This window comes from Sinohyriopsis cumingii, chromosome 14 (assembly GCF_028554795.1).
Source record: "Sinohyriopsis cumingii isolate HCF-2022 chromosome 14, ASM2855479v2, whole genome shotgun sequence".
NCBI classification, from domain to species: Eukaryota; Metazoa; Mollusca; class Bivalvia; order Unionida; family Unionidae; genus Sinohyriopsis; species Sinohyriopsis cumingii.
In genome coordinates, this window is record NC_142974.1 from 93,804,472 (window position 1) to 93,831,620 (window position 27,149).

General features: G+C 34.5%; 1 protein-coding gene across 4 annotated transcripts in view; it reads left to right on the forward strand.

The window, feature by feature from the left end:
* Positions 1-27,149, forward strand: part of LOC149784417 (protein PHTF2-like) — a 124,894-nt gene that overhangs the window by 52,234 nt on the left and 45,511 nt on the right. For all 4 annotated transcript variants that reach the window (XR_016413855.1, XM_089932473.1, XM_089932472.1 and 1 more), the window contains exons 3-4: positions 10,187-10,243; positions 22,127-22,196. Coding sequence is in view for 3 of the 4 variants with exons in the window: in XM_089932473.1 (XP_089788599.1) it covers positions 10,187-10,243; positions 22,127-22,196 (127 nt within the window). In the remaining variant the exon portion in view is untranslated. The remainder of the gene's footprint in view (positions 1-10,186; positions 10,244-22,126; positions 22,197-27,149) is intronic.

Here is a 27,149-nt window from a genome sequence, read left to right on the forward strand (position 1 = left end):
ACTTTATGGGTAACTGTATTATAATGCAGGATCCTTCAGAACTCACTTCATGGGAAACTGTATTATAATGTAGGATTGTTCAGAACTCACTTTATGGGTAACTGTATTATAATGCAGGATCCTTCAGAACTCACTTTATGGGTAACTGTATTATAATGCAGGATCCTTCAGAACTCACTTTATGGGTAACTGTATTATAATGTAGGATTGTTCAGAATTCACTTCATGGGTAACTGTATTATAATGTAGGATCCTTCAGAACTCACTTCATGGGTAACTGTATTATAATGTAGGATCCTTCAGAACTCACTTTATGGATAACTATTATAATGTAGGATCCTTCAGAACTCACTTTATGGATAACTATTATAATGTAGGATCCTTCAGAACTCACTTTATGGATAACTATTATAATGTAGGATCCTTCAGAACTCACTTTATGGATAACTATTATAATGTAGGATCCTTCAGAACTCACTTTATGGATAACTATTATAATGTAGGATCCTTCAAAACTCACTTTATGGATAACTGTTATAATGTAGCATTGACTGCATGAGCCTGCAGAATTCACTTCATGGTTAATTTTGGCCAAAATTTAGGTTTGTAATTAGTTAATTAGTTGTCATGTTAAATGTTTTCTCCAAGATGACAGACCAGGAAATGCCATTTATAGTTAGTATATCTATTGACATGATATTACATTGTACATGTAGATATCGTTAATTCAGCAGTACTGAAATGTATGAGCGGACTTTGATGTCGTTCATAGGTTAAAAGGAGAGGATTTATTTATAAACATGTTTACTAAAATCATGCAAGTAAACAGGTTGAAGTAAGGTAATAAATCCATGCCACACAGGCAAGTGAAGTCGCATTAGCCTTAACCTAAATTCAGGAACACAGATTTGAAATAAACTAATACTTTGATCTGTGAAAGATCAAGTAGACTTGTAAGCATTAACAATCTTGATTTGTATCAATAATAATAATTGTTATATTTTAGGTCAGCTAACTTTCAATACTTCACATGAAAGTACAAGATCTTATGTGACGGGAGACTGACAGTAGTATTACATGCTTTTAACTTTTGACACATACTGCTGATATGATGTTTTGTAAATTTGTACAAAGAAAACAAGAGTCCCTGAAGGCGCTATTGTTGACTGCCCAAAAAGTATTTCAGGTATTCAAGATAAGACTATACAGCTGCCTCACTTGATGCTCAGCATTACGAGGTTATTGTTAGGACTGGTTGGCGTGGGTGGTGTCAGGATAATCTGACTGGGTGGGACGTCATGCTATATGTCTGCAGCATGATGCCCCAGTGCTAGACATCACTATAAACTGCCACACTGCAGATGTCATAACGATATGACTGAAAAATTGCTAAAGCTACATTAAAAATCCTAATCACACAAACACAGACTATTTCTGCTTTTTAAGTGCTGACTGTTGAAATCATCTCAAATATAGTTAAGTGAAAATGAGATTGTTCATGTGGATGTACAGTACAATTGGCATCGTTTTCATTTATTACCTTCTGATAATAAAAAAAAGTTGGTGAAAATCCAATTCTGTATCACCATCCATTCAGGAGGAGTAGCAATAACAAACTTTTCAAGATGGCTGTCATATTGGCCGTGTTGGATATATGATTGGCACCATTTTTATTTCGGGATAACTTGATCTCATTAGAAGTCATTTGGTGAAAAACCCCATTGTGATCTTCCTACCTCATCAGGAGGAGTAGCAAAAACAAGATTTTCAAGATGACCACCATGGTGTCCATATTGGATATTATATTTTGCACCATTTTCACTTAAGCAATTAAGACAAAAATAAGAGGTCTTTTAGTGATAATATGATGTTCATATGACCATTTATGTAGGGATAACCACGATCATAATTTCAAGATGGCCACCAGTGAATGTCTGAGCAAGACCATCTTCATTTAGGACCAACTGGACCATGGTCTGAATGTGTTTCATGGTAATTCTTAAGTAGCTTAGTTGGAGCAGCATTAACAAACTTGTGCTAATGGATAGATGGACAATGGATGGATGACATACGACAAATATGACATCTGGTAAGCTCTTCCAATCTGACCAACAGACTAAAAATGCAATGGACTTCTTTTTGGCATTGATTTCTTTGAAAGTTAGTGTGAAGCTGTTTATAAACAATATACAAAGTATCCATCTGAATTCATTTTGCAAAGATCACTATGGTCAGTGACTATTAACATTACTTATCAAAATACATTCTTAGACTGCAAATTTGAATTGGTTTACATGGCTTACTGTATTATTTTCTTACATGTGGTTGCCCACGGCTAGAAGTATAACTGGTTTTCCAAGTACAATATTGATTAATGGCATCAGATGCTATCTCCAGTCTCAGGCTGAATGGATCTTTATTACTGTGAGAAAAAAATTAATTTTCAAAATGGAATAACTTAGCAAATAAAATTAGAAGGTAGAAATTAAAAATGACTTGCATGGATCTTACAATCCTGCAATGTATGAACAAGGAAAGAATTGGCAACTGTGAAAAAACATATGAGAATTGACTCAAGAAAAAATATAGATTGAGAAAGAATAGATTTTGAAAACAGATTAAAAAAAAAACAAAATAAAATCATGGACATTGAAAACTATTTAGTGTCCTGTAAATGATGAATGAAATAACAATTGCAAAAGCCGAAAATGAATGATGGGGAAGAAATCCCCACTAACCATAACTATTCTCCACAAATTATTCCAAATTATGGTATATTTATCCAGTTTACATATTCTGGCAATAATTTGCATGTATAAATTCTGCAAAACTCATTCTAACACAGAATGAATACTCTGTCTTGGTGGGTGGGTGGACTCCGCTAATACTTCTAGGTAATGTTTGGTTCGGCTATTAGAAAGTTTTACACTCTAAATTCAGTTTTCCTAGAACAAATGAAATAATGGCAGTTTTCCCTTTGCGGCAGAAGTTGTTAATTAGCATTCAATTTTACATGTCAGTGCATGTCCAAAAGTCTTCCATAAACACAGCATGCCTTTCCATTGAAATAGATTCTTAAGGTAGTATTATTTTGTTGTTGTGCCTTCAGAATACAAGTAGTCCAAACTCTGTTAAAAATGATGGTTAAAGTCTTGTTAGATTACATTATATGCACTGCCCAACATACCTGTATGTACAGTATGATGGTACATATTGATGACTTGGAAGAGCTCAAGTATGATCACATGAGTAGATGGCAAAGATTGGCTGTATTTTGATAGCAGGTGTAATATTCCAAAAACAGAAAATGAAACTTGTGTCAGGAAGGAGGTGCATAAGAGAAATGTATATGTAAGTTTGGTTACAGATGGAGCAGATAAAATAACAATAAGGAAGAAATCAGTTTTCCCAAATGATACCTGTTATATTGTATGGTAAGTTTGTGTGTTATGTTATGTGTATGTGATCTGGATTTTTAACATAGCTTTAACAAATTTTCAGTCATATTGTTATGATGTCTGCAGTGTGGCAGATTATAGTGATGCCTAGCACTGGGGCATCATGCTGCAGACATGTAGCATCATGTTCCACCCAGTCACATTATCCTGACACCAGGCTGACCAGTCCTAATACTATCCTCTTAATGCTAAGCGCTTAGCAAGGCAGCTGTTAGTACCATTTTTACAAGTCTTTGGTATGACTCAGCCAGGGTTTGAACCCGTGACCTCCCGGATCTAAGGCAGGGGCTTGAAGGGTAAAGCCATGACAATTCTGGATGCACAAAGTATGGTAGAATTATGTGTCAGTTTTTATGTCTAGCCAAAAGTGGTATTACTCTTGTCCATACAGAATTCCTCTGTCCTTTGGTGTGTCAGACCTTGGTTCTTTTCTTCACAAGACCAAGTGAGCTTATAGTATTGTCCTGCATCATGCAGGTGTCATCCATCATGCATCACATTCACTATTTTAAATTCCTCTCAAAATCACTTGATGAATTCAAACCTAAATTGTCAGAGATCATCCAGTATGCTTTTACCAAAGATTCAGATTCAACATCAGATATAGCTACCATTGTAACAATAATAGAAAAGCTATAAAATAACTTCTGAAAAACGACTCAGCAGAATTAGAAAGATTCTGACAGAAAGCACCATGGCATTAAATAGGTTTCAGTTTTATTAAAATAATTCCAATTCATTATCAGATATGGCTGCCTTTACTAAAAGTACAATAACATCTGAATGACTTCTTCATGAAAACTGCTCAACAGAATCGGATCAAATTTTACAGAACGCTCTATGGCATTACGGACTTTAAATTTTGTACAGATGATGCCATTCCAACTCAAATATAGCCACATTACTAAAAGCAGTAATATTGAATGGGTTCAGCTTTTGTAAAATCAACATTTTTATGACTACATTATGATGTCATTGATATGGCAGCACTTTCCGAGGTGCATCACAACACGATGAACATGGGAGAGATTGGGCATGAAATGACATGGTTATGATGTTCATTTCTTTTTCGTAATGAAGAAGACATATTCATATAAAATTAATTTTCAGTTTCAATCCTGTGAACGAAAGCAAAAATAAATGAAAAGTGTACGAGACATTGGGAAATCTTTAGCAATAACAAACCTGCCAAAATAAGCAGTACATGCTTTCTGTGGTATCCTGTATGATCTAAAACGTTGCCTCAAACTGGACAAATTCATTCACCTTTAGATAAATAATTTATGATTATTTCATAAAAGCAGTCTGTTACATTCAGTCTTTGTATTTCATAAAAGCAGTCTGTTACATTCAGTCTTTGCTTATTTATTGAAATTTGAATTCAGCCATTATTTTATGAATAAATCAATTTTTCCCACTTGTAATTGTAATGACCCTTGTTTGGTCAGCCATTATTTTATGGACAAATCAATGTTGATAATTTTTGCCATATTCTTTTTATTTTAATCACCCTTGCTTGGACATAGAGATTCATTTTAGATTTGTACAAGAAAATGAGCACAAAACTTTAAAGTTTTTAGTGGTTTTGGATTTCCTTGGACCCTCAGTTATGTAAAAATGTCAGTTTTGTAAAAAGTGAAATGCTCCAACAATTTTACATGTAGTCATCAGTAAGCAATTTTTTTTTAAAAGACTTTTGAAAACTTTGGACAGAAAGTGTCCTGGCATAAATGCCGTATAATACAGGACAAATGTTCTGGGCTGATTTACCATTACGGGGTAGTTGTTATTGATGAAGACTCAGACCATAGAAAAACCTTGGAACATAACGAAAATTTGACAGCATTGGAAGATATTTTTATGAAAGAATCCTGCTGGTAAGATTTCTTGGTCAGTTTCTCTTAAATCTGGCTGTTATGCCAATGCCACCAAGGTGAGTGATCACAGCCCTACTTTGACCTCTTGTTTATGTCAATTTTTCCTTTGCTTTGACTGCATGGCTTTTGATATCCTTGTGATGAATTCAACATTCTTCAGCCTAAAATATTTCAGTTTGTGCTGCATGAAAATACAATGTATTTTATGTTTAAGTCACATTGGTGAAGTTTTTCCTTCTATTTGAAATCGATAAACATAATTTAGAGTCAACGGTGGTAAAAATGTAGAATTTGTTTTATAATGCCATTATTTATTCTAGGATGACACTAATGAAATAGTAGTGAATAAGCTATTAAAATCCATGCCATACAGGTAAAGTGAACCATTGTTGTTGGTAAAAATATCAGCTCAGGTACAGTGCATACGGGGTTGAAATAATCCAATGCTGTTTTTTGTGAGAAATCAATACAACATGCCAGCACAGAGTGCAAAATATTTTCAGTTGGCTGCAGAGCAGGTTGTTGTGGAATTTCTACTTGTTCTGTTGCAGTTTTCACTTGTCCTACACTGTACACAATACTGAATCTGCTTAAAATGACACCTGTCAGGGTAATCAAACATCTTGAAAAAGTGACTTGTCCATCCCAGCTGCCAATTTGTAAATATAGAAAATGAGTTGAATTTTCAATCCCAGCAAAATTGGAAATTCCAGTTTATTTAAATAAACATAAATTGCCATACACTTGTTAGGTCTAAAAGCTATCAGGATTTGATGCACCACATCAAAGTTATAATACTTCATCATACATGTGTTATGTCTAAAAGCTATCAGGATTTGATGCACCACATCAGAGTTATAATACTTCATCATACATGTGTTAGGTCTAAAAGCTATCAGGATTTGATGCACCACATCAAAGTTATAATACTTCATCATACATGTGTTAGGTCTAAAAGCTATCAGGATTTGATGCGCCACATCAAAAAGTTATAATACTTCATCATACACGTGTTAGGTCTAAAAGCTATCTTGATGCACCACATCAAAGTTCTGGTACTTCATCATACACATGTTAGGTCCAAAAGCTATCAGGATTTGATGCACCATATCTAAGTTATAAGACTTCATCATACACATGTTAGGTCCAAAAGCTATCAGGATTTGATGCACCACGTCTAAGTTGTAATACTTCATCATACACGTGTTAGGTCTAAAAGCTATCAGGATTTGATGCACCATATCAAAGTTATGATAGCTGTGAATAGATGTTTTATAAGGAACCCTTCCATTTAATCGGGGGAGGGACTGGGATTTATTTGGTGAAGGCATTTCTGGCTCTCATATAGCTTAGAAGGAAGGATTCTTGCTCAGATTGATTGCATTAACAAACACCCAACCTATGACATATATATATCTATTATATTAGTTGAAAAAAGAAAGACCACTCCGGTGGCCTAGTGGTTAGAGCTGTTTACAAACTTTACACACAAATACACACCTCTGTACTAATAATGTACAGTACACATATAGAATAGTCAGGCTGTTTACAAACTTTGCAAATACAATATACACAACCATTAAATGTTGTATGGTAAACACGTGAAACAATATTTGAGGTCTTTTAGTGTTCATTAGTGGAAAGTTGGAAGGTTGTTTATAAATGTATATATATACTATTTTGAACCATTCATTTGAATTCCTTTTGGCATTCATATCTGAAATTAACACTGATTTCAGTATATATCCAGTGGTCTAGTGGTTATTGCATCTGCCTTGGATGCGGAAGGTTGGCAGTTTGATCCCCAGCCAAGTTATACAAAGACTTTTAAAAATGGTACTCACAGCTGCTTCACTAGGTGCTGAGCATTAAGAGGCTAGTGTTAGGACTGGTCGGCCTGGTGTCAGAAAAATGGGACTGGGTGGGACATCATGCTACATGTCTGCGGCATGTCACAGTTCTAGGCATCACTATAAACTGCCACACTGCAGACATGATAGCGATATGATTTAAAAATTGTTAAAGCTACATTAAAATCCAAATCACACACACACATACATCAGTCTATATAGTGATCAAGTTTGTTTACTAGGTAAAATATTGTTCTCGACTTCTACAACGCACCACAAATGTTACCCATGCTTTTCATTGCATATCAGTAATTTGGATAGTGTATCCATACTTATGCCCTAAGGAATACAGCGGAGACAACTTTATCAAGTTTTGAATCTAAGTTGGATGTAAGTTACACTGGAATGAGTGTAACGTTTGGATTTGGTTTTTTTTACCTTATTTATGGGGATTCTGCATGAAGTGATTTAAATTTTTTATACTAGTGAAGTCTCAAGTCAGAAATTGAGATGTTTAAAATTATATATTTGAATATTATACAAACATTGTCAGAATTTATATTCACAGACAATTTTGTTTTACATTTTTTAAAACTTAGTTTTTAATGCTCATATATTATGAGAATTTCTCTTAATACAAAATGTAAAGAAATCTTGCAGCTATTATGTTGAACTGAAACTATGACAAAATTTTTTTTTGTATCTCAGCTATCAGGTACCACTGATTGTTATCTTATGTAACTAACATGTACTAACATCCTGCAGTCGAGAAGAGCTTGGATTAGATCTTGACAGGTGTTTTCAGAAATATTAGTTAAATACTAATGCAAATGTATCAAAAGGGCCATTTTCTGGGGGTGGGGGCCTGACATTTTTTTATTCAGCCAGACAATGGGTATAATAGTTTTCTGCAGGGAAGATTGTAAATCAGAGCAAGAATATATTTTTTTCATAGCTTTTTGAGAACTGGAATTTAAAAAAAATAATCTTTGGCTCCACACCAAATTTCCACTGCCAAAAATAAAATGGTCATTACCTTATCTTTTTTCCCCTAGTTGCTAGTCAGATGTACATGTGTAATGAATTGTAGGTAATCATAATGTATACATTAGTACTCCATTACTGAAATTCAATCACCTTTTAAAATGAATACAGTCAGGGAAGCAATTATGAATAGGTCATTATTTATTCACTGTGTCATAAATTCACTCAAAGGTACATCTCAGGATTTACCTTTAAATACCATATATACCCCAACATGGTTTGCCTTTAAGTACCATATATACCCTAACATGGTTCACCTTTAAATACCATATATACCCCAACATGGTTCATCTTTAAATACCATATATACCCCAGCATGGTTCACCTTTAAATACCATATGCACACCAACATGGTTCACCTTTAAATACCATATGCACACCAACATGGTTCACCTTTAAATACCATATATACCCCAACATGTTTCACTTTTAAATACTATATGCACACCAACATGGTTCACCTTTAAATACCATATATACCCCAACATGGTTCACCTTTAAATACTATATGCACCCCAACATGGTTCACCTTTAAATACCATATATACCCCAGCATGGTTCACCTTTAAATACTATATGCACCCCAACGTTTCACTTTTAAATACTATATGCACCCCAACATGTTTCACTTTTAAATACTATATGCACTCGAACATGGTTCACCTTTAAATACCATATATACCCCAACATGGTTCACCTTTAAATACTATATGCACCCCAACATGTTTCACTTTTAAATGCTATATGCAACTCGACAAGATCCAACATACGATGTGGAACCTAGCAAGCAGTCGTATCTCAGGATGCAGGTAACATTCATATTGGCCCAAGACTAAATCATAAGGCAGCAACCATATTTTATTTTGAATTAAAGTTTATTTTGACATGTGCTGATTGGTAATTTTGGTATCTTTCTTTCAATTTTATTTCAACAATGTGATAATACAAGTTATTATATTGGTTTGCCAAATGTTACTAATAAAGTTTTATAACAGACACAGAAAAAATTAGAGATGTTTGAGATGGGGGACACAGTGCAGCCCAAGGAAGGGAGCATGTGGTGATCATAATCTTGAGATAATGTTGGTATTGGACATTGGGATTAAGTGGGAAATGTAGACATTGTTTCACTTGCGGAGAAAATAACAAGACAAGTTGATTGCAATATTACAGGTGTGTATCATGAGGCACTATTGCAAGAGAAAATAATGCAGTTTCTACAGAGTATCAAACCATCTTGTGTCTTGGGCTTTGGCCTCAAGTACATTTAATAGTTGAATGATTTTTTTCTTCCTGTGTTTATTACACATGTATATGTAACTAGATAATGTTTTGTGTACTGAATCAAAATATAATGACAATTATCCACACAAAAAATGAAAGGTGATTTTTGTTTTTGTGATGAAGGTATATTAAATGTCAGTCATATTTATTGTAAAAATTTAATAATTTTAGTTGAAATATACCTGTATTTCACTTTGTGGTAACTACATTTAATTTTTAATTGTTTATTTAAATAAATTTGTTTGGTTAATGAACATACCAGTATTGGAAAGTTCTTGTTCATGGCACTGTTTTTTAAATGATTGTTGGGGTATAGCCTTTCATGTGCCGAAAAGTGGCATCAGACAAATATAGCATCAACATCAGTGATTTTTGTGTATTCTTGTGTTGTTTCATGAAACACAGCCAAGATATTTTCAGTATAAACAGCACTGACAGTATTAATATAGTGGTGCAAACATACACTTTGTTGTTGATACAGTGATACAGACATACATTTTTGTTGATATAATGATACTAAGATACTTTTGTTTGATACAATGATATGAAAATATACTTTTTTTACATATGAAATAGATGAAAATCAAAATTTAGATATTCGAAGATTTGTAAGCAAATATCACATGCACAACAGCTCAATACACTGCATGATTATATGCATTCTCTGTTTCAGATTGGATCATATGATAAACAACTGTGGGAGCAGTCAGTGGAACACAAAGTTTTAAAGGTATTGCAGCTTTTATTTTAGCAAAGCCAAGTGTTTTTTTCTTCTTTTTCTGTAGACCAGAATTTCAATGTTTCTAACTCATTAACCCCTGGCAACAAGTTTACGCAGCAGGAGGAAGTAGCCTACTGCCAAGCTCTGTAGCATCAAGGTCATGTAAGATACACTAAAGTGGGTGGTATTATAGAAGGGTAGACAGATGTAGCTCTACAATGATACCAAATAATCTGGAAGTTCTAGTTTCACTATAAAATACAGAGGGAAGAACCTCATTTTTTGGACCCAATTTTTTCCCACCCAAAATTCGCCCATGGTCGGAATCAGATTTTGTGTCCGGATTTTAGACTATTTGGTCTCAGATCTAAGGTAGACAAGTCTGAACTGCACACAGTCAAATGTACCTTTGCAAAAATTAGGATAAGATGGGCATTTAGAATAAAGAGTGGTCTTGATCCGAAAATGATGGGTCCGTTAAGCAAAAAACCAGAACTCCAACTTTTACCCTTCTGTTCATGCGCGAGCCAAATAGCCAATGAAAAATGATGTTTCTAACACAGCTAGGCATTAGGTTATTGGAAATTCACCTGGAAGTTGATGTATTAGGATGTAGTCAGAAAAAACTTTCAAAATGTGTTTCCTACTCGAATTTCAGTCAAAAACAACAAAATCCTCCAGGGGTTAATGTGTCAATAAGAATACTTTATTCAAAATAATACGCACACTGTTCTTAGAAAATTGCAATTTGGATGAATTTAATGAGCTGAAAGCTTGTCATAATCAGCACTCACTGACGGTGTCCTCAGTTGTGTCCCTATTATGTTTATGTACATGCTAAATTGTGTCACTATCATGTTTACATGCATGGTAAATTGTGTCCCCATCATGTTTATACACTTGCTAAATTGTGTCCCCATCATGTTTATGTATATGCTAGATTGTGCCCTATCATGTTTACACGCATGCTAAATTGTGTCCCTATCATGTTTATATACATGCTAAATTGTGTCCCCATCCTGTGTATGTACATGCTAAATTGTGTCCCTATCATGTTTATATACATGCTAAATTGTGTCCCCATCATGTTTACGTACATGTTAAATGTGTCCCCATCATGTTTATGTACATGCTAAATTGTGTCCCCACCCTGTTTATGTACATGCTAAATTGTGTCCCCATCCTGTGTATGCACATGCTAAATTGTGTCCCCATCCTGTGTATGTACATGCTAAATTGTGTCCCTATCATGTTTATATACATGCTAAATTGTGTCCCCATCCTGTGTATGTACATGCTAAATTGTGTCCCCATCATGTTTACGTACATGTTAAATGTGACCCCATCATGTTTATGTACATGCTAAATTGTGTCAACCGCTCCGATGGCCCAGTGGTTAGAGCGTCCACCTTGGATGCGGGAGGTCGTGGGTTTGACCCCCGGCCGAGTCATACCAAAGACTTACAAAAATGGTACTAACAGCTGCCTCGCTTGGTGCTCAGCATTAAGAGGTTAGTGTTAGGACTGGTCGGCCTGGTGTCAGGATAATGTGACTGGGTGGGGCATCATGCTACTTGTCTGCAGCATGATGCCCTAGTGCTAGACATCACTTTAAACTGCCACACTGCAGACATCATAGTGATATGACTGGAAAACTGTTAAAGCTATGTTAAAAATCTAAATCACACATGCACTTGCGTACACACACACACACACACACACAAACAAAGAGATTTCATGATTCATTTTAAGCATTTTTTCAAACCACAGACTGATATGTTCATCCTATGACTGATTTTTTTTACAGCAAAATGAAAATAAATGTCCAGAATGTACAGTTTATTTGTGACCAGTTTTCTTAGGCATCTTTATCCATGTAAAAAAAGTGACCAGTTTTCTTAGGCATCTTTATCCATGTAAAAAAAGTGACCAGTTTTCTTAGGCATCTTTATCCATGTAAAAAAAGTGACCAGTTTTCTTAGGCATCTTTATCCATGTAAACAAAAGTGACCAGTTTTCTTAGGCATCTTTATCCATGTAAAAAAAAGTGCTCAGTTTTCTTAGGCATCTTTACCCATGCAAAAAAAGTGCTCTGTTTTCTTAGGCATCTTTATCCATGTAAAAAAAAAGTGACCAGTTTTCTTAGGCATCTTTATCCATGTAAAAAAAGTGCTCAGTTTTCTTATCCATGTAAACAAAAGTGACCAGTTTTCTTAGGCATCTTTATCCATGTAAAAAAAAGTGACCAGTTTTCTTAGGCATCTTTATCCATGTAAAAAAGTGACCAGTTTTCTTAGGCATCTTTACCCATGTAAAAAAGTGACCAGTTTTCTTAGGCATCTTTACCCATGTAAAAAAAGTGACCAGTATTCTTAGGCATCTTTACCCATGTAAAAAAAGTGACCAGTATTCTTAGGCATCTTTACCCATGTAAAAAAAGTGACCAGTATTCTTAGGCATCTTTATCCATGTAAAAAAGTGACCAGTTTTCTTAGGCATCTTTACCCATGTAAAAAAAAGTGACCAGTTTTCTTAGGCATCTTTACCCATGTAAAAAAAGTGCTCAGTTTTCTTAGGCATCTTTATCCATGTTAAAAAAGTGACCAGTATTCTTAGGTATCTTTATCCATGTAAAAAAAAGTGCTCAGTTTTCTTAGGCACCTTTACCCATGTAAAAAAAAAAGTGACCAGTTTTCTTAGGCATCTTTACCCATGTAAAAAAAAGTGCTCAGTTTTCTTAGGCATCTTTATCCATGCAAAAAAAAGTGCTCTGTTTTCTTAGGCATCTTTACCCATGTAGACAAAAGTGACCAGTTTTCTTAGGCATCTTTACCCATGCAAAAAAAGTGACCAGTTTTCTTAGGCATCTCTATCCATGCAAAAAAAAGTGCTCAGTTTTCTTAGGCATCTTTATCCATGTAAAAAAAAGTGACCAGTTTTCTTAGGCATCTTTATCCATGTAAACAAAAGTGACCAGTTTTCTTAGGCATCTTTATCCATGTAAAAAAAAGTGCTCAGTTTTCTTAGGCATCTTTACCCATGCAAAAAAAAGTGCTCTGTTTTCTTAGGCATCTTTATCCATGTAAAAAAAGTGACCAGTTTTCTTAGGCATCTTTATCCATGTAAAAAAAAGTGCTCAGTTTTCTTAGGCATCTTTATCCATGTAAAAAAAGTGACCAGTTTTCTTAGGCATCTTTATCCATGTAATAAAAGTGACCAGTTTTCTTAGGCATCTTTACCCATGTGAAAAAGGGTCAAAGATGCCAGGAGATTTAACCAGATTTAATGCGGGTTGTTGGAATCAGTTAAAAATGGACGTGAACCAAAGTTGTGGTATGCACAGAGTAGTCACATGTATCACACCTTATGCTCAATCAGCATATCTGAAATTTGAGAAGGAAATTAAAAAGTGAAGCTTTCTTTGAGAAATAAGAATTGTTGGGGTGAATGATCAAAAGCTATGACAAATTGTTCAGCTCAGAGAAATCGGGCAAAAGAAGGGAGCAGTAAGATAACATTAGCAAATTATACAGTAATATTAAAGGGGCAGGATTAGCACAAAGGACGATTAAAAAACACCTACAAGGAAGTTTGAAAGCTTGAAAAAAAGGAAGTTTGAAAGCTTTAGGAAAGAGATAAACCATATAATAGACAGAGAAAGAGTAAACAAATGAAACAATAGTCAATGGATAGAATTTTGTTTAGGATGGTTAGTGTTTCAGTAACAAGAAAACATAAGACACACACTCAGTCTTCTGAGAATAAAATAAAATCAAAACAGGTTTTCTAGCTTTAAATGGCACATGGCTTTGAATTGTATGCATTTGAGTTTAAAACAACTCCAGTTATCGTGTAAAAGTATTATACAAAATTATCATGTATGTAAAATTATCATGCAGCTGAATCCAGCACTTTATCCGAGTCAGGATTAGTTTGATTTATTAAAGATAGAATATGGTTCTTGCAAAGTGATGACTGTTTTATAATAAGACTGGCAGCTTGAACCCTGTGCATTCACTTTGTTACATCTAGAAACAGTATGATCTAAATTACTTAGACTGGGTTACTTACTGTCATACAAATTTTCCATTTGTAATAATTTTTTGAAGAATGTTCTACATACTGGTTTTTAAATCTTTGGTCAGAGTTGATGTGTTGGAGGAGGTTAAATTTACCATTTCTTTTGTTCCCGTTATTCCTATATTTTTCTATATTTTCACAACAGAATTTCTATATTTTCAACACTGTTCCTATATATTTATTATTAGAATGTGCTTGTCACATGAATCGGTGTTTTTACCAATTAAAATAAAATTGAATGTAGAATGAATGCCGATGAACTGATAAATGCATTTTGAATAAAATAAAATCAGTGCAGAACACAGAATGATTATTGATCTACAAAAATAGAATAAAACTTGATTGCATTTCATAAACAGACTGAAAAGTTTATTATTTTCAGACCGCCGCTAAATTTTTTCCATTGTTGAAATCTCTTTCGTGTGATAATCCAGGGTCAAATTCATTACTCTGACATTGTTTCATTTGTTACAAGTCATTACATGTTTCTGATCAAAGCAGATATTGCAATTCCATTGATGTCATGACATTATCACCAGTGAGTGGTTAAATCATTACTGTACAATTTTGATTGAATTACATGAAATACATAAAAATTTGTTTAAACACTCTACAACTATAGATTAATGTTTATTTCACCGGCAGTTAGATTTTTATTTATATTAAATTCATTTTTGCTTTTTTGCATTTTATTAAATCACACTTTTAATAAAAACCCAATACAAAAACAGTCAGCATTGATCAGTGTTGGCCAGTGGCTTCTGGTGTCAGTATTGATTGATGTTAGTTGGTACCCACTGTTTGTTGTCAATATTGATGTTGGTCAGTACCCTCGGTATTTATCGATGTTGAACGATATCCTCTTTTTGTTGTCGGTATTGATAGCTGTTGGTCGATACCTTTGGTTTATGGGCATATAAGTAAATAAATACTGTGAAACACATTAAATTTGTAGGATACCAATATTTGTATGGTTTTCCTGAGCTTGCTGAATCACAAATGTTAACAGTCATAACGAAAATTATAAACCAGCTGATATTCAAATCTACCACCCACTCACCCAGTTTGATATAAAAACATGCAAAGGCCATGTAACCAAACAGAAAACATTGATATATCAAAGTTACTGAATGTGCTGAAGATTATGTTATGTTTGATTCAGTATTTGATTATCTTTAATATTGTATTCACTGGTTTCCTTTCAAACTAATTGTTTGTAAGAAAAAAATGCTCTCAAAACAGTAGGATTGAACACAACATTTTGTTACTCTATACTTCTTTAAATAAAATGGATTAATATTTGGCAGTGAGCAGACTCTCTGCCTCAGAAATGTCACCTAATGAGGATTTGTGGTCAGTTATCTGCCCTTGGAAATTGATACACAGCGCCACCACTACATGTCTAAAAACTGATCTAAATAAAGATATAAATGTACATTCCAAAGTATGTTTAGGTGTTGATCATGGAATCCAAATTTGGATTAATAATGATTCCTCAGTTGAGAGAAGATCTTAGGAAAAGATATGCTAGGATTTTGGGATGAAAGGAGGAGCTGGTTAGAAGGTTTGCATGTTAAAATGTGTCCTTGGCACATATTATGCAATGACACTAATTAAAGTGAAAGATGAAATTCTTAGTCACATGTAAAGTTATTTTATGATCCTCGTTTGGTTCCATGGTTGAGCACACTAACTAACCATGATACAGTCATGTCATGTTTACTTCAGTTAGACTTCATAGTTAAAGTAGGTGAATATTTTACACGTAAATGAACTTATTTTCCCAGCATGATCCTTTTTATTTTTTTAATTTTTATATGGATTTACACATTACACTTTCAATTAAATAAAAATCATTATATTAATCAGATATTGACCGAGTTCTTCATTTTTAAAATTTTAAATGTTTTGTCTAGACTTATCATTCTTTCAAAATATACTCTTTTACTACTTATTTTTCTGTCATTTAATACTACCCAAGCATACAGTAACATGGACTTAGCATAATTAAAGAAATGTTAACTCCATGTTTCAATCAAAGAAGTGTTCAGACGAATATGCATTGCAACAGACAGAACAAATAGCGCCAAGTTAGCCAAATCATATACTGTTGTCACAAATGTCAAGTCTGCAACTATTGAACACGGGCACAAACCTGAGGTGGTCCCTGTACATCCTTTTAAAACCATGATATCAAGCAAGTAATATAATATACAATCATATATATTGGATAAATAGTATTTGAGTTTTGAAACAATACCAGTTATAAAAGCACACAGCATAAAGCAAATGAATGTTATTTCTGTTGATAATTTTGACTCTATATGAGTGAGATTTGTTAAAATTTAAAATGTTTGACTACTGATTTTTTTCTATATGTATTCATTTACTACTTATTTTTCTGTAATTTAAAACTACCCATGCACATAGCAGCATGTACTTGGCATAACTGAAGAAATTTTAACCTCACGATTCAATCTAGGAAGTGTTTTCTTTGTTTATCAATCAAAGGTAACTAGAAAGGTAATTTGATTGATGGACCAGTAGTGGAGGTCCCAATAGGCACTAACTAAAACTTGCAAATAGCTCCCATTGGCAGGCATGTCTGGTAGAGGTAGATGGTAAAGTATTTTTTGATCAGGTTACAAGATAAAGTCTTGAAGGATAATAATAAAGGTTATTTGCTGTTCTAGTATTTTTTTTTTCTGTTGTTGGATTTGTGCCTAGGTGTCACATTTTGATCTAAAGATGTGATATACTGACATACTTTGACACCACATAGTAAAATTCACGTGAGGGGCAGACACATAAATGTTTACAGTACAGACCCTGGTTTTTTATAAGTGCACGAGATAAGCTGTCAAACCACATTTATCTTGTGTTTTGTGGCTATAGACACTTTATACACTTTAAACTATGGGAAAATATAATGACCCCACAAGCGTGGTGTTAGTTGATTGTCCAACAAAGAAACTTTAAACTAGACCTAGTTACCTCGTTGAATTAAACTTAGTTAATGGCCGTGTACTTATTAATTGTCTGACAAAGAAACAATCTGTAAACTAAACCTAGTGACCTTCGAATTTTACTTCCTTAAGGCATTTGTCAGTTTAATGGAAGACCAACTCAAATACACTTTGATATAACGATATTTAAGGTGTCCTATGACTGATGTCTGGTTGCTCATAGCGTAAGGTGATCAAAACCATTTGATCAGCTGGATTTGTCTAGCAAATGCAATGATTTCAGACAGTTTTATTGTTGTTTTCTTACCAGGGTTCATAATATGTCTATATATAGTGATGAATACTCTCTATGCATTCCAATGAAATTGAAGAGATTTGAAAGCATTGAAGTTCAGGATATGAAATGTCAGCCACAGTTTGTGCCTTTTATAAGAACATGCACCAATGAATAACACTGTTAGCCATTTATTCATGAGTTATGGGCCACAAAGGTGCTGTATTATTTACTAGATACGGTTCCATACTGCATGAGTAGGCAAATCATTAACGTGAAAGCATGTACAGTGTCAGATTCCAATATTAGCCATTTCATAAATACAAGGTTTGTTTTGTGTTTATTCATTTATTTAAAGGTACTGTTTGTTATCCTAATGAGCAAACAGAACACAACAAAATATTCTTTTTACTCATTACATTTCACATATATACAACTAACTGTTGAATAATGAAACAGCAAATCTGTCCTACTTTCTCAAAGCTGCTTTAATTGCATCTGTCCGATGTAATACTTTGTGATGTGTGGAGAAATCCACTTAGCATTATTTGGCTTAAGGGTAGATGTTTTTCAAATTGATTGAGACCTTAGCTGATGTAACGTTTCTACTGTCGTGTTAATTTCTCAGAGCAATCGCCTATAGAACAAATACCATTCATGAAAGCCCGTTTCAAATTTCTTGGATAGATTTTGGACAGATAAATTTGAGGATTTGATGCACGTGGATGGCACAATGGTAATTGATGCCATTTAAATGAGACAACAGTCTCTTCCAACAAAGTATGAACTAGGGTAGTTCTACGGCCTTCTGTTCACAATGGCCAATTACAGCAGTGGTATTAAGCTTGGTTGATTTTAAATTCTTCAAAAGAAAGTCAGCATCTTCTTTAATTCAGATCTCAGTAGTTATGTGACGTGTTAGCAATGAATAATTTGCCTAATCAATCTAATTACTGCAGTAAGCCTGTTTGATTGGAAATGCATGGATGTAACTGATGATGTAATCTTTCAGGGAAAGATATAAATTGTCACTTAATATTATCTTTTTTTTCTTGTTCTTCTTGCTTTTTACATGTAAAGTTACAAAATTGAGTACTCATGAATATGCATTTTTTAAGCAGACTACAAAATGTGAATTTAAAATAAGTTACAGTATGGTGCAGACAAACCAAGTTCAATATACTGTTTGTATGGTTGAGTAAACATCCTGTTTCTGTCTTGTGTAAACCAGATGATCTTTTGTCATACATGTAAATAAGTTGCAAAACTTCAAACATGAATAGATTATTCTTGAAAAATGATAGTACCGGTAAGTCTACAATTATGAAAGGCGTGCATCCAGTCTTCGTGTATCTCTTTTTACACTGTAGAGCCATCTTTCAGATCATCCAGCTAGCAGATATCCATTTTTCTTCCTCTCTTCCTTTCTTTCATTCTTTCTTCCTTTCTTTCTTTCTTTCTTTCTTTCTTTCTTTTTGCATTATTTTCTGCATTCTGCATTTTATTCTGCACAAATGCGTATGCAGCAGAAGATTCGTGATTTACTTGGGCTGTCTTTCTTTATGTATGTTTCCATTAGTCAGAAATCTTTGTAAATGGAACTGTATACATTTGTTGAGAGAGTGAATATACATGGAATGATGTTTCACAAAGATGAATAGATTACAATAAAGGTTTTAATCGGGTCTTATTTGCAAGCCTATGGGATTGGGGTGGGTTGGGTTGTCAAGCACAGTTTATTAAAGGTAGCATAGACTTCTTGTAATTTCAGTTAAAACTTTCTAATGAACTAATTTCTCCTTGGAAATTTGTTTTTATTTTCACCTGAAATCGGGGTAGGAAATATATTTGGGTTACTTCTGAATTGATCAAAGCACATCTGTTTCTGAGATTTTCATGTAAGGAGATGTTTAGGTGCATACAATACATTGTTTTCCATTGGCTATTTTAGCAGTGTAGTTGGATTTGTGTGTGCATATGCATGAGTGTGTGTGTTGGACCCATAACTTTCATGTCCAAATATACTCCAAACCTGAAAGCTATCCTATTTTTTTGAAAAGTTCATCTATTCATATGCAATTTTGACTGTTCTAGTTTAGGGCCAGGGCCAAAATGTCTCAAATCTGGACTCAAACTATGGTTCTGAAATTGGCAATTTTGGCCTGCAAAATATATTTTGGGTCAAAAAGATCACTTTGTTTTGCCATATTTTCTTACCTTGATTAGAAAGTCTACATCATGGGCATCCAACCTTGTTTTTGACTGGAAATGGCCAAAACAGATAAAATGCTTAAGGTCTTGAACTGCATGAGCAAGAACAGTTCCTTATTATTAATTCTGCATATTAATTAAAATGTATATTTTCAAAATGACTACCAGTACCAACATGGCAGTGAGCTGCACAGTGTGAAGGCCTGGGCCACGGGTTGAATATGGCTGGTCTACATTAATTTGTATCATTATTTTGAATGTGGCTGGTCTACATTAATTTGTATCATTAGGTTGAATATGGCTGGTCTACATTAATTTGTATCATTAGGTTGAATATGGCTAGTCTACATTAATTTGTATCATTAGGTTGAATATGGCTAGTCTACATTAATTTGTATCATTAGGTTGAATGTGGCTGGTCTACATTAATTTGTATCATTAGGTTGAATATGGCTGGTCTACATTAATTTGTATCATTAGGTTGAATATGGCTGGTCTACATTAATTTGTATCATTAGGTTGAATGTGGCTGGTCTACATTAATTTGTATCATTAGGTTGAATGTGGCTGGTCTGCATTAATTTGTATCATTAGGTTGAATATGGCTGGTCTACATTAATTTGTATCATTAGGTTGAATGTGGCTGGTCTACATTAATTTGTATCATTAGGTTGAATATGGCTGGTCTACATTAATTTGTATCATTAGGTTGAATATGGCTAGTCTACATTAATTTGTATCATTAGGTTGAATATGGCTAGTCTACATTAATTTGTATCATTAGGTTGAATGTGGCTGGTCTACATTAATTTGTATCATTAGGTTGAATATGGCTGGTCTACATTAATTTGTATCATTAGGTTGAATATGGCTGGTCTACATTAATTTGTATCATTAGGTTGAATGTGGCTAGTCTACATTAATTTGTATCATTAGGTTGAATGTGGCTGGTCTGCATTAATTTGTATCATTAGGTTGAATATGGCTGGTCTACATTAATTTGTATCATTAGGTTGAATGTGGCTGGTCTACATTAATTTGTATCATTATGTTGAATGTGGCTGGTCTACATTAATTTGTATCATTAGGTTGAATGTGGCTAGTCTACATTAATTTGTATCATTAGGTTGAATGTGGCTGGTCTGCATTAATTTGTATCATTAGGTTGAATATGGCTGGTCTACATTAATTTGTATCATTAGGTTGAATGTGGCTGGTCTACATTAATTTGTATCATTAGGTTGAATATGGCTGGTCTGCATATATTTGTATCATTAGGTTGAATGTGGCTGGTCTACATTAATTTGTATCATTAGGTTGAATGTGGCTGGTCTACATTAATTTGTATCATTATGTTGAATGTGGCTGGTCTACATTAATTTGTATCATTAGGTTGAATATGGCTGGTCTGCATATATTTGTATCATTATTCAAGTAGATCTCTCACCTTTTTAGTAAAATCACCAACTTTGGTGTTGAATGATGTTGATGTTACAGAGCTCAGAAGTACACTGTATGGTACTGCTTCAAGATGTGTACATGCGGCACACGGGTTTAAAGAGTTAAAAATGTGTGAGTAGCTTACAGAAAGTTTTATTTACTTGATGCAGATCGTAGGGTGAGTATGATATTGATGGGCAACCCAGAGGTTGAGGGTGATTTACAGCCCTGCGGTAGTAAAGGTGATGGGCAGCCCTAAGGGTGAGGGTGATGGGAGTTATGGAAGAAAATGGGCAATGCGGAATATCAATAGCGAGAAACACACAGTATATATATTCCCTTTTAAATCAAGGTCAACTACAAAGAACATAGACTCTGATTTTCCATCGCATAATGTGCCAGCAGATCCAGGTTTATGTTCCACTGATTACTACTAACAATTTGCTCTGATCCAGATCTGCTAATTCAGTATATAATGGCAGATCTGGTACTGTGCTGTTTGCAGTTGAATGAGACTTACATTTGAGTGTATTTATTATATGTGATGTTGTTGTTTTGGGTTGAATGCCATTTTTCAGCATATGATACATGGCCAGTATATCAGATGGAGGAAGAACCCGAAAAAAAATCCTGGAAAGAACCACTGACCCAAAGGACATTCCTGGTTAGCTTTCATACATACACACGCTGGCCAAGCCTGAGACTCGAACCCAGGCAGATAGAGGTGAGATGTCAGTGATAGGCACAGTCAAGCACCTTAGATGACTCAGTCCCTTTTTTGTGTGATGGCTTTCATCTTGAGTATTTTCTTGTATGTAACATTATCATTATTGAAAATTCTGGTCTTCTGGTCTTGGGCCATTAATTACTTAACCTTGAATTAGTTTGTTGATTTATAAAAATCATTTTTTTTTGTTGCAGAATATACGCCACTTACCCAGAAGAAGTGTTCGCCTAAAGACAGAACTTATTGATGTTGATTTAGTTAGAGGTAAATTTTTCTTGTTTTTTAAAATTATCTTGCTTGATTCTTAATGAATTCATGTGTTCCTTGCACTGTTTAAACTGTATTAACTGCCTCATTTAGCAATTTTGTATGCTTTGCAATGACATCTATAGGGTTTATAATGTTACACTTGTCTGTCTATCACTCCTTTGTTAAGATTTCTGTTCAGGGCATTTTGGGTGGCTTTTTTGGTGAGATATCTGAGATTCATTAAAATTTTAAATCATCCGCCATTAGAATTTGATATCAGAGTGCTCTGTATTGTCTTCCTTTTTTCCCCAAGAATGCCACCTGTTCTTCATGAGGGTGAAGGCCTCAGAAGAGCATGACTTTTTATGAGAGACCAAATGGTCGAAATGTTTTACTTAGGTACATTGTGATATGTCTGCTTGTGAATGGGTGGACTTTTTGACATGATGGTCTCTTATTAGAGGGGACCACTGTCCAGTAGACATGTTACAGTAACATATCCATATAATTTCATCTTAATTTTGAGTGTATACCAAAAGTTTCTGAAAAAAAGTGAATTAGTTCCAATTGTGTGAATTAGGATGCATGCAATGGCATTTACGCCATGAAATGGATATTGCTTCTGTAGAAAATTTAAGTATTTCGAGAAACAATAGACAGAACTTGAAATTGTGCTTATGTCATTTACATTTAAAAGAGAGGGATGATATTGGTAACATTTTACATGATCATATGTAAAAGAAATAATAAAAACTGATATTTTCAGGCAAAAACGTTACGGTCATTGCCAAGTTTTGTCATGTCCACAATAGGGTGTCATAATTAGTTGCTTTCATAATGCCCATTTTTTGTTAAGAAGTTCAAGTTACTGACAGTATTAATGTAAACATTAAAAATCATGCCAATCTCATAATGCCCATTTTTCATTTAGAGAGTGGTCATGGATGATAAAGTTACGGACAAATTATGCTTATCTCAAAATATCCCAATCTGCTTTTGACCTTAAATGGAAAGTTCATTTGTTGACCTATTTATTACAAAACACTTTTCCAAATTTGGAAAATCCATTTGGTGTCGGAATGTTGACTTTCAATCTTCTGAAATATTGGCAGCAACTGGAAAAATAGCTGACATTGTCTGTGTCAAGCCATGTTCATTTTTAGACCTGGATAAACAATCCATTTATGATAACTTACTCTCTTTTCTTCATTGGTGGATCAAAGGGAGGTTTACTTCATTTCTCATCACAGTTAACACCTGTGTAAATAACTGTTTCTTTATTATTTGGTTTTGGTGTTTTATGGCACAGCACCACTAGTAGATTATTTAGTGCTAAGGCAATTAGAGTAAAGTGGCTTGCCCAGGGACACACCAACATGTTTTTTAATAGAAATTTTTGCTTATCAAAGATGGACAAATATAAATACTGAGAAAATGGTGAACAATTTAAATTTTTTTGTTGTTGTTAAATTCATGTAGAAATTGAGTTTTACAATGGACTTTATAGAAACGTTAGATTTTGCAGCTGCTGTTTATTCTGGAAAAACATGTCCATCATTATGTACTTGTTAGATTTCAAATGTAAATAACACTTTTTTGATATTTGATGTGGATGATTTTATGATAGTAATTCTTATGGGAAAATAAAGAATGTTTTCATGTGTAATAATAATGATCGAAGAGAATTCTGTTATGGGCATGTTAGGTAGCAGAGATGTAACATGTACTCCAGTGGTGCCGAGCGCTGTGTCAGTTACTATGCCTGTACAGGATTCTTACGGTCTTTGAGGGTCTTTGACAGTTTGGGAAAAATAATGTTGCATTTTCAAGGCCTTGAAAGTTTGGGAAAATCGAGCAGATTACCCTGAGGTGTTTAAAAGTCTTTGAAAATTGAAATAAACCCAAACATTTTAATTTTTTTGCATAATCACAATTAGAATTGTCCAAGGTTGTAAGATTCTAATGTAGTCGAGTTTTCCTGGTTTCTTTCTTTTTATTAATTATAGTTTGAATTTCATCATTAAACAATATTGTAGTTTGCATTCGTTGTTTTCTCATATAATATAACTTTTATACAAAATGTTCGCGAAAATAGGTCTTGGAAATGTATGTTTGTGGTCATTGAAAATTTGGGAAAAGTCTTTGAATTTGTCATTCAGAATTCTGTATGAACCCTGCTGTATCATTTTAGCAATACATAGTTTATATAGCTTACAGGATGGCCTGCTGTATATCAACCATCCTTCCACCCATTAGCTAAAGTTTGTTATCTCTGCTCTTTGCTGTATGGTCCTTTCATGTTACAGGATTGCCATGTAACTTGACATACTTTCATGACATAATCTGATTAAGCTTATATGAAAATGGTGCTGTTCAGACATCAAATATGGCAACCACAGTGGCCATTTTAAAAGTCTATTTATCAGTAATCCTCCTGAATGAATAGTCAGAGCAACATGAGTTTTCTTGCAAAAGATTTGTTATGTCTTAAATCAGTGGTGCTGATCAGACTTTAAAGATGGCTGCCAGGTTAAAAATCTTGTTATCGCTTCTCTTATTTGGACGGTCTTATCAGTATGGAGTTTTCAATAAAAGACTTCTTATGGTTGGTCCTAGATGAAAATAGTGTCCATTATGGTCACCATGGCAGCCATCTTGAATATTTTGTCATCACTACTCCACCTGAACAGAAATTATGGTTTCTGCAAGAAGACATTTTATGTTTACAGGCTTCAAAATGAAAATGGTCTCACTCAAACATGAAAATTGTCTAACTCAAACATGAAAATTGTCTCACTCAAACATGAAAATGGTCTCATTCAAACATGAAAATGGTGCTGCTCATATCCGATTCAGCTGACACAGCGACCATCTGAAAAATCTTGTTATTGTTAGTTCACCTGAATAGTTGATCATGTGAACATGAGGTTTTGCTCAAAGACTTCTTGTGATGTCTTGTTGATCCTAACTGAATATGGTGCTGATCTGATCAATACGGCCACCATCTTTAACAGTTTGTCATCACTTATATGCCTTAATAGAAAGTCATATCAACTTGAGGTTTTCACGGGAAGACTTGTAATCATGTCTACTTTGTTCTGTGTAAAAATATCTGATATCTTACAAATGTTGTTATCACTGATCTTCAATGGAAGGTCATATTGATATGGATTTTCACCAAAGATTTCTTATGATATATGTTGGTTCAGAACGATAATGTTGCCAATCTGATACTGACACCGGGGCCCCGAGTGGCCGAGTGGCCTAAAGCGCTCTCCATTACAGATCACTACCATCTCACCTCTGTCTGCATGGGTTTGAGCCTCGGATTCAGCCAATGTGGGTATGTGAGAAAGCTTACCAGTAGCTTCTCGTGGGTCCGTGTTTCTTTACGGGGTTTTCCCGGGTTCTTCCTCCACCATTAATGCTGGCCGCCATGTATAGCCTATCGTGTGCTGAAAAATGCCGTTAAACCCTACAACAACAACAACTGATACTGACACCATTTTGAGAATCTTGATATTGCAACTTCTTTTGGATGGCTGGTCATATCAACCAAAAGACTTCTTATAATATTGGTTGGTTCTAAATGAAAACAGAGCTGATCTGACTTTCAAAATGTCTACCATGGCAGTCATCTAAAAAAATTATTTCTACTACTCATTGGATGGCCATATTCACATGGAGTTTTCACTTGAAAACTTGTCATATCTCATTGGTCCTAAATGGAACTAGTGCAAATTTTAAATCCAGTATGACTACCACCTTGACTGATTTGACAATCTTGTTATTGCTAAACAAAGATAGTTTCGGCACTTGAAAATGGTCTTGAGAATTCCTGAAAATTCTCTCTGGCCATTATACCATTAGTCCCTTCATTTTAACTCTTGTTATAGGCAAATACATGTAATATTCTTAGCCATTTGGTTAGGAAATGCTTGCAGAAAAATAATTATTAGAGGAAAACTGAAAGGTGACGGTTGTTTAATGAACTACAGGAACAACATCTTGTTGATTTCATGTTAGAAAACCAAGATATAACATGTACCAAAGCTGTGCTGCACTTTGTTTTACTAGCAGAAATTCACCCACACCATTATTTCCTTAAATTGTTCAGATCCCCTTTTTTGTTTATTATAGTTGGACAGGCATACATTAAATGTCTCCCAGACAACTCTAGCATGGCTCGATGCTTGCATTGTTCATAGTACCTTAGTACGGTGTCATTATTTGCTTATAGTGGTTGAAAATGGGAACACTTATCCATACAAAGTGTTTGTGATGAAACTTGTTCAGTTGGTTTACACATATTTCCATTATCTGCTTCCCAAATACATTCATAAAAATACTGTGCATTCACACACTGCACATAATATAGTGATAAAGTGTAAGTGGGTTTGAGACAGAATTTATAATGCAGAAAGAAGCAAACCAAATAGAAATATGAATATTAATGATTTACCTGTATGAAAATACCAAATGGTAAAAAATTACCCAGCTAATTGTTGTTGTTTTTATTGGGTAAAACACCATTTTTCAGCTCATGATAAGCTATACTCGTCAGTCAGTATATCTGGTGGATGAAGAACACAGGGAAACCCCTGGAAGAAGCTACTGACAAGCTTTCTCACATAACTATGGTGGATGAGCCCAAGACTCGGTAAAGGCATGCACCACAGACCACTTGGCCAACAAGGAGCCCCTGACTCAGTAAAGGTATGCACCATAGACCACTTGGCCAACAAGGGACCCCTGACTCAGTAAAGGCATGCACCATAGACCACTTGGCCAACAAGGGGCCCCTGACTCAGTAAAGGCATGCACCATAGACCACTTGGCCAACAAGGGGCCCCTGACTCAGTAAAGGCATGCACCATAGACCACTTGGCCAACAAGGGACCCCTGACTCAGTAAAGGCATGCATCATAGACCACTTGGCCAACAAGGGACCCCTGACTCAGTAAAGGC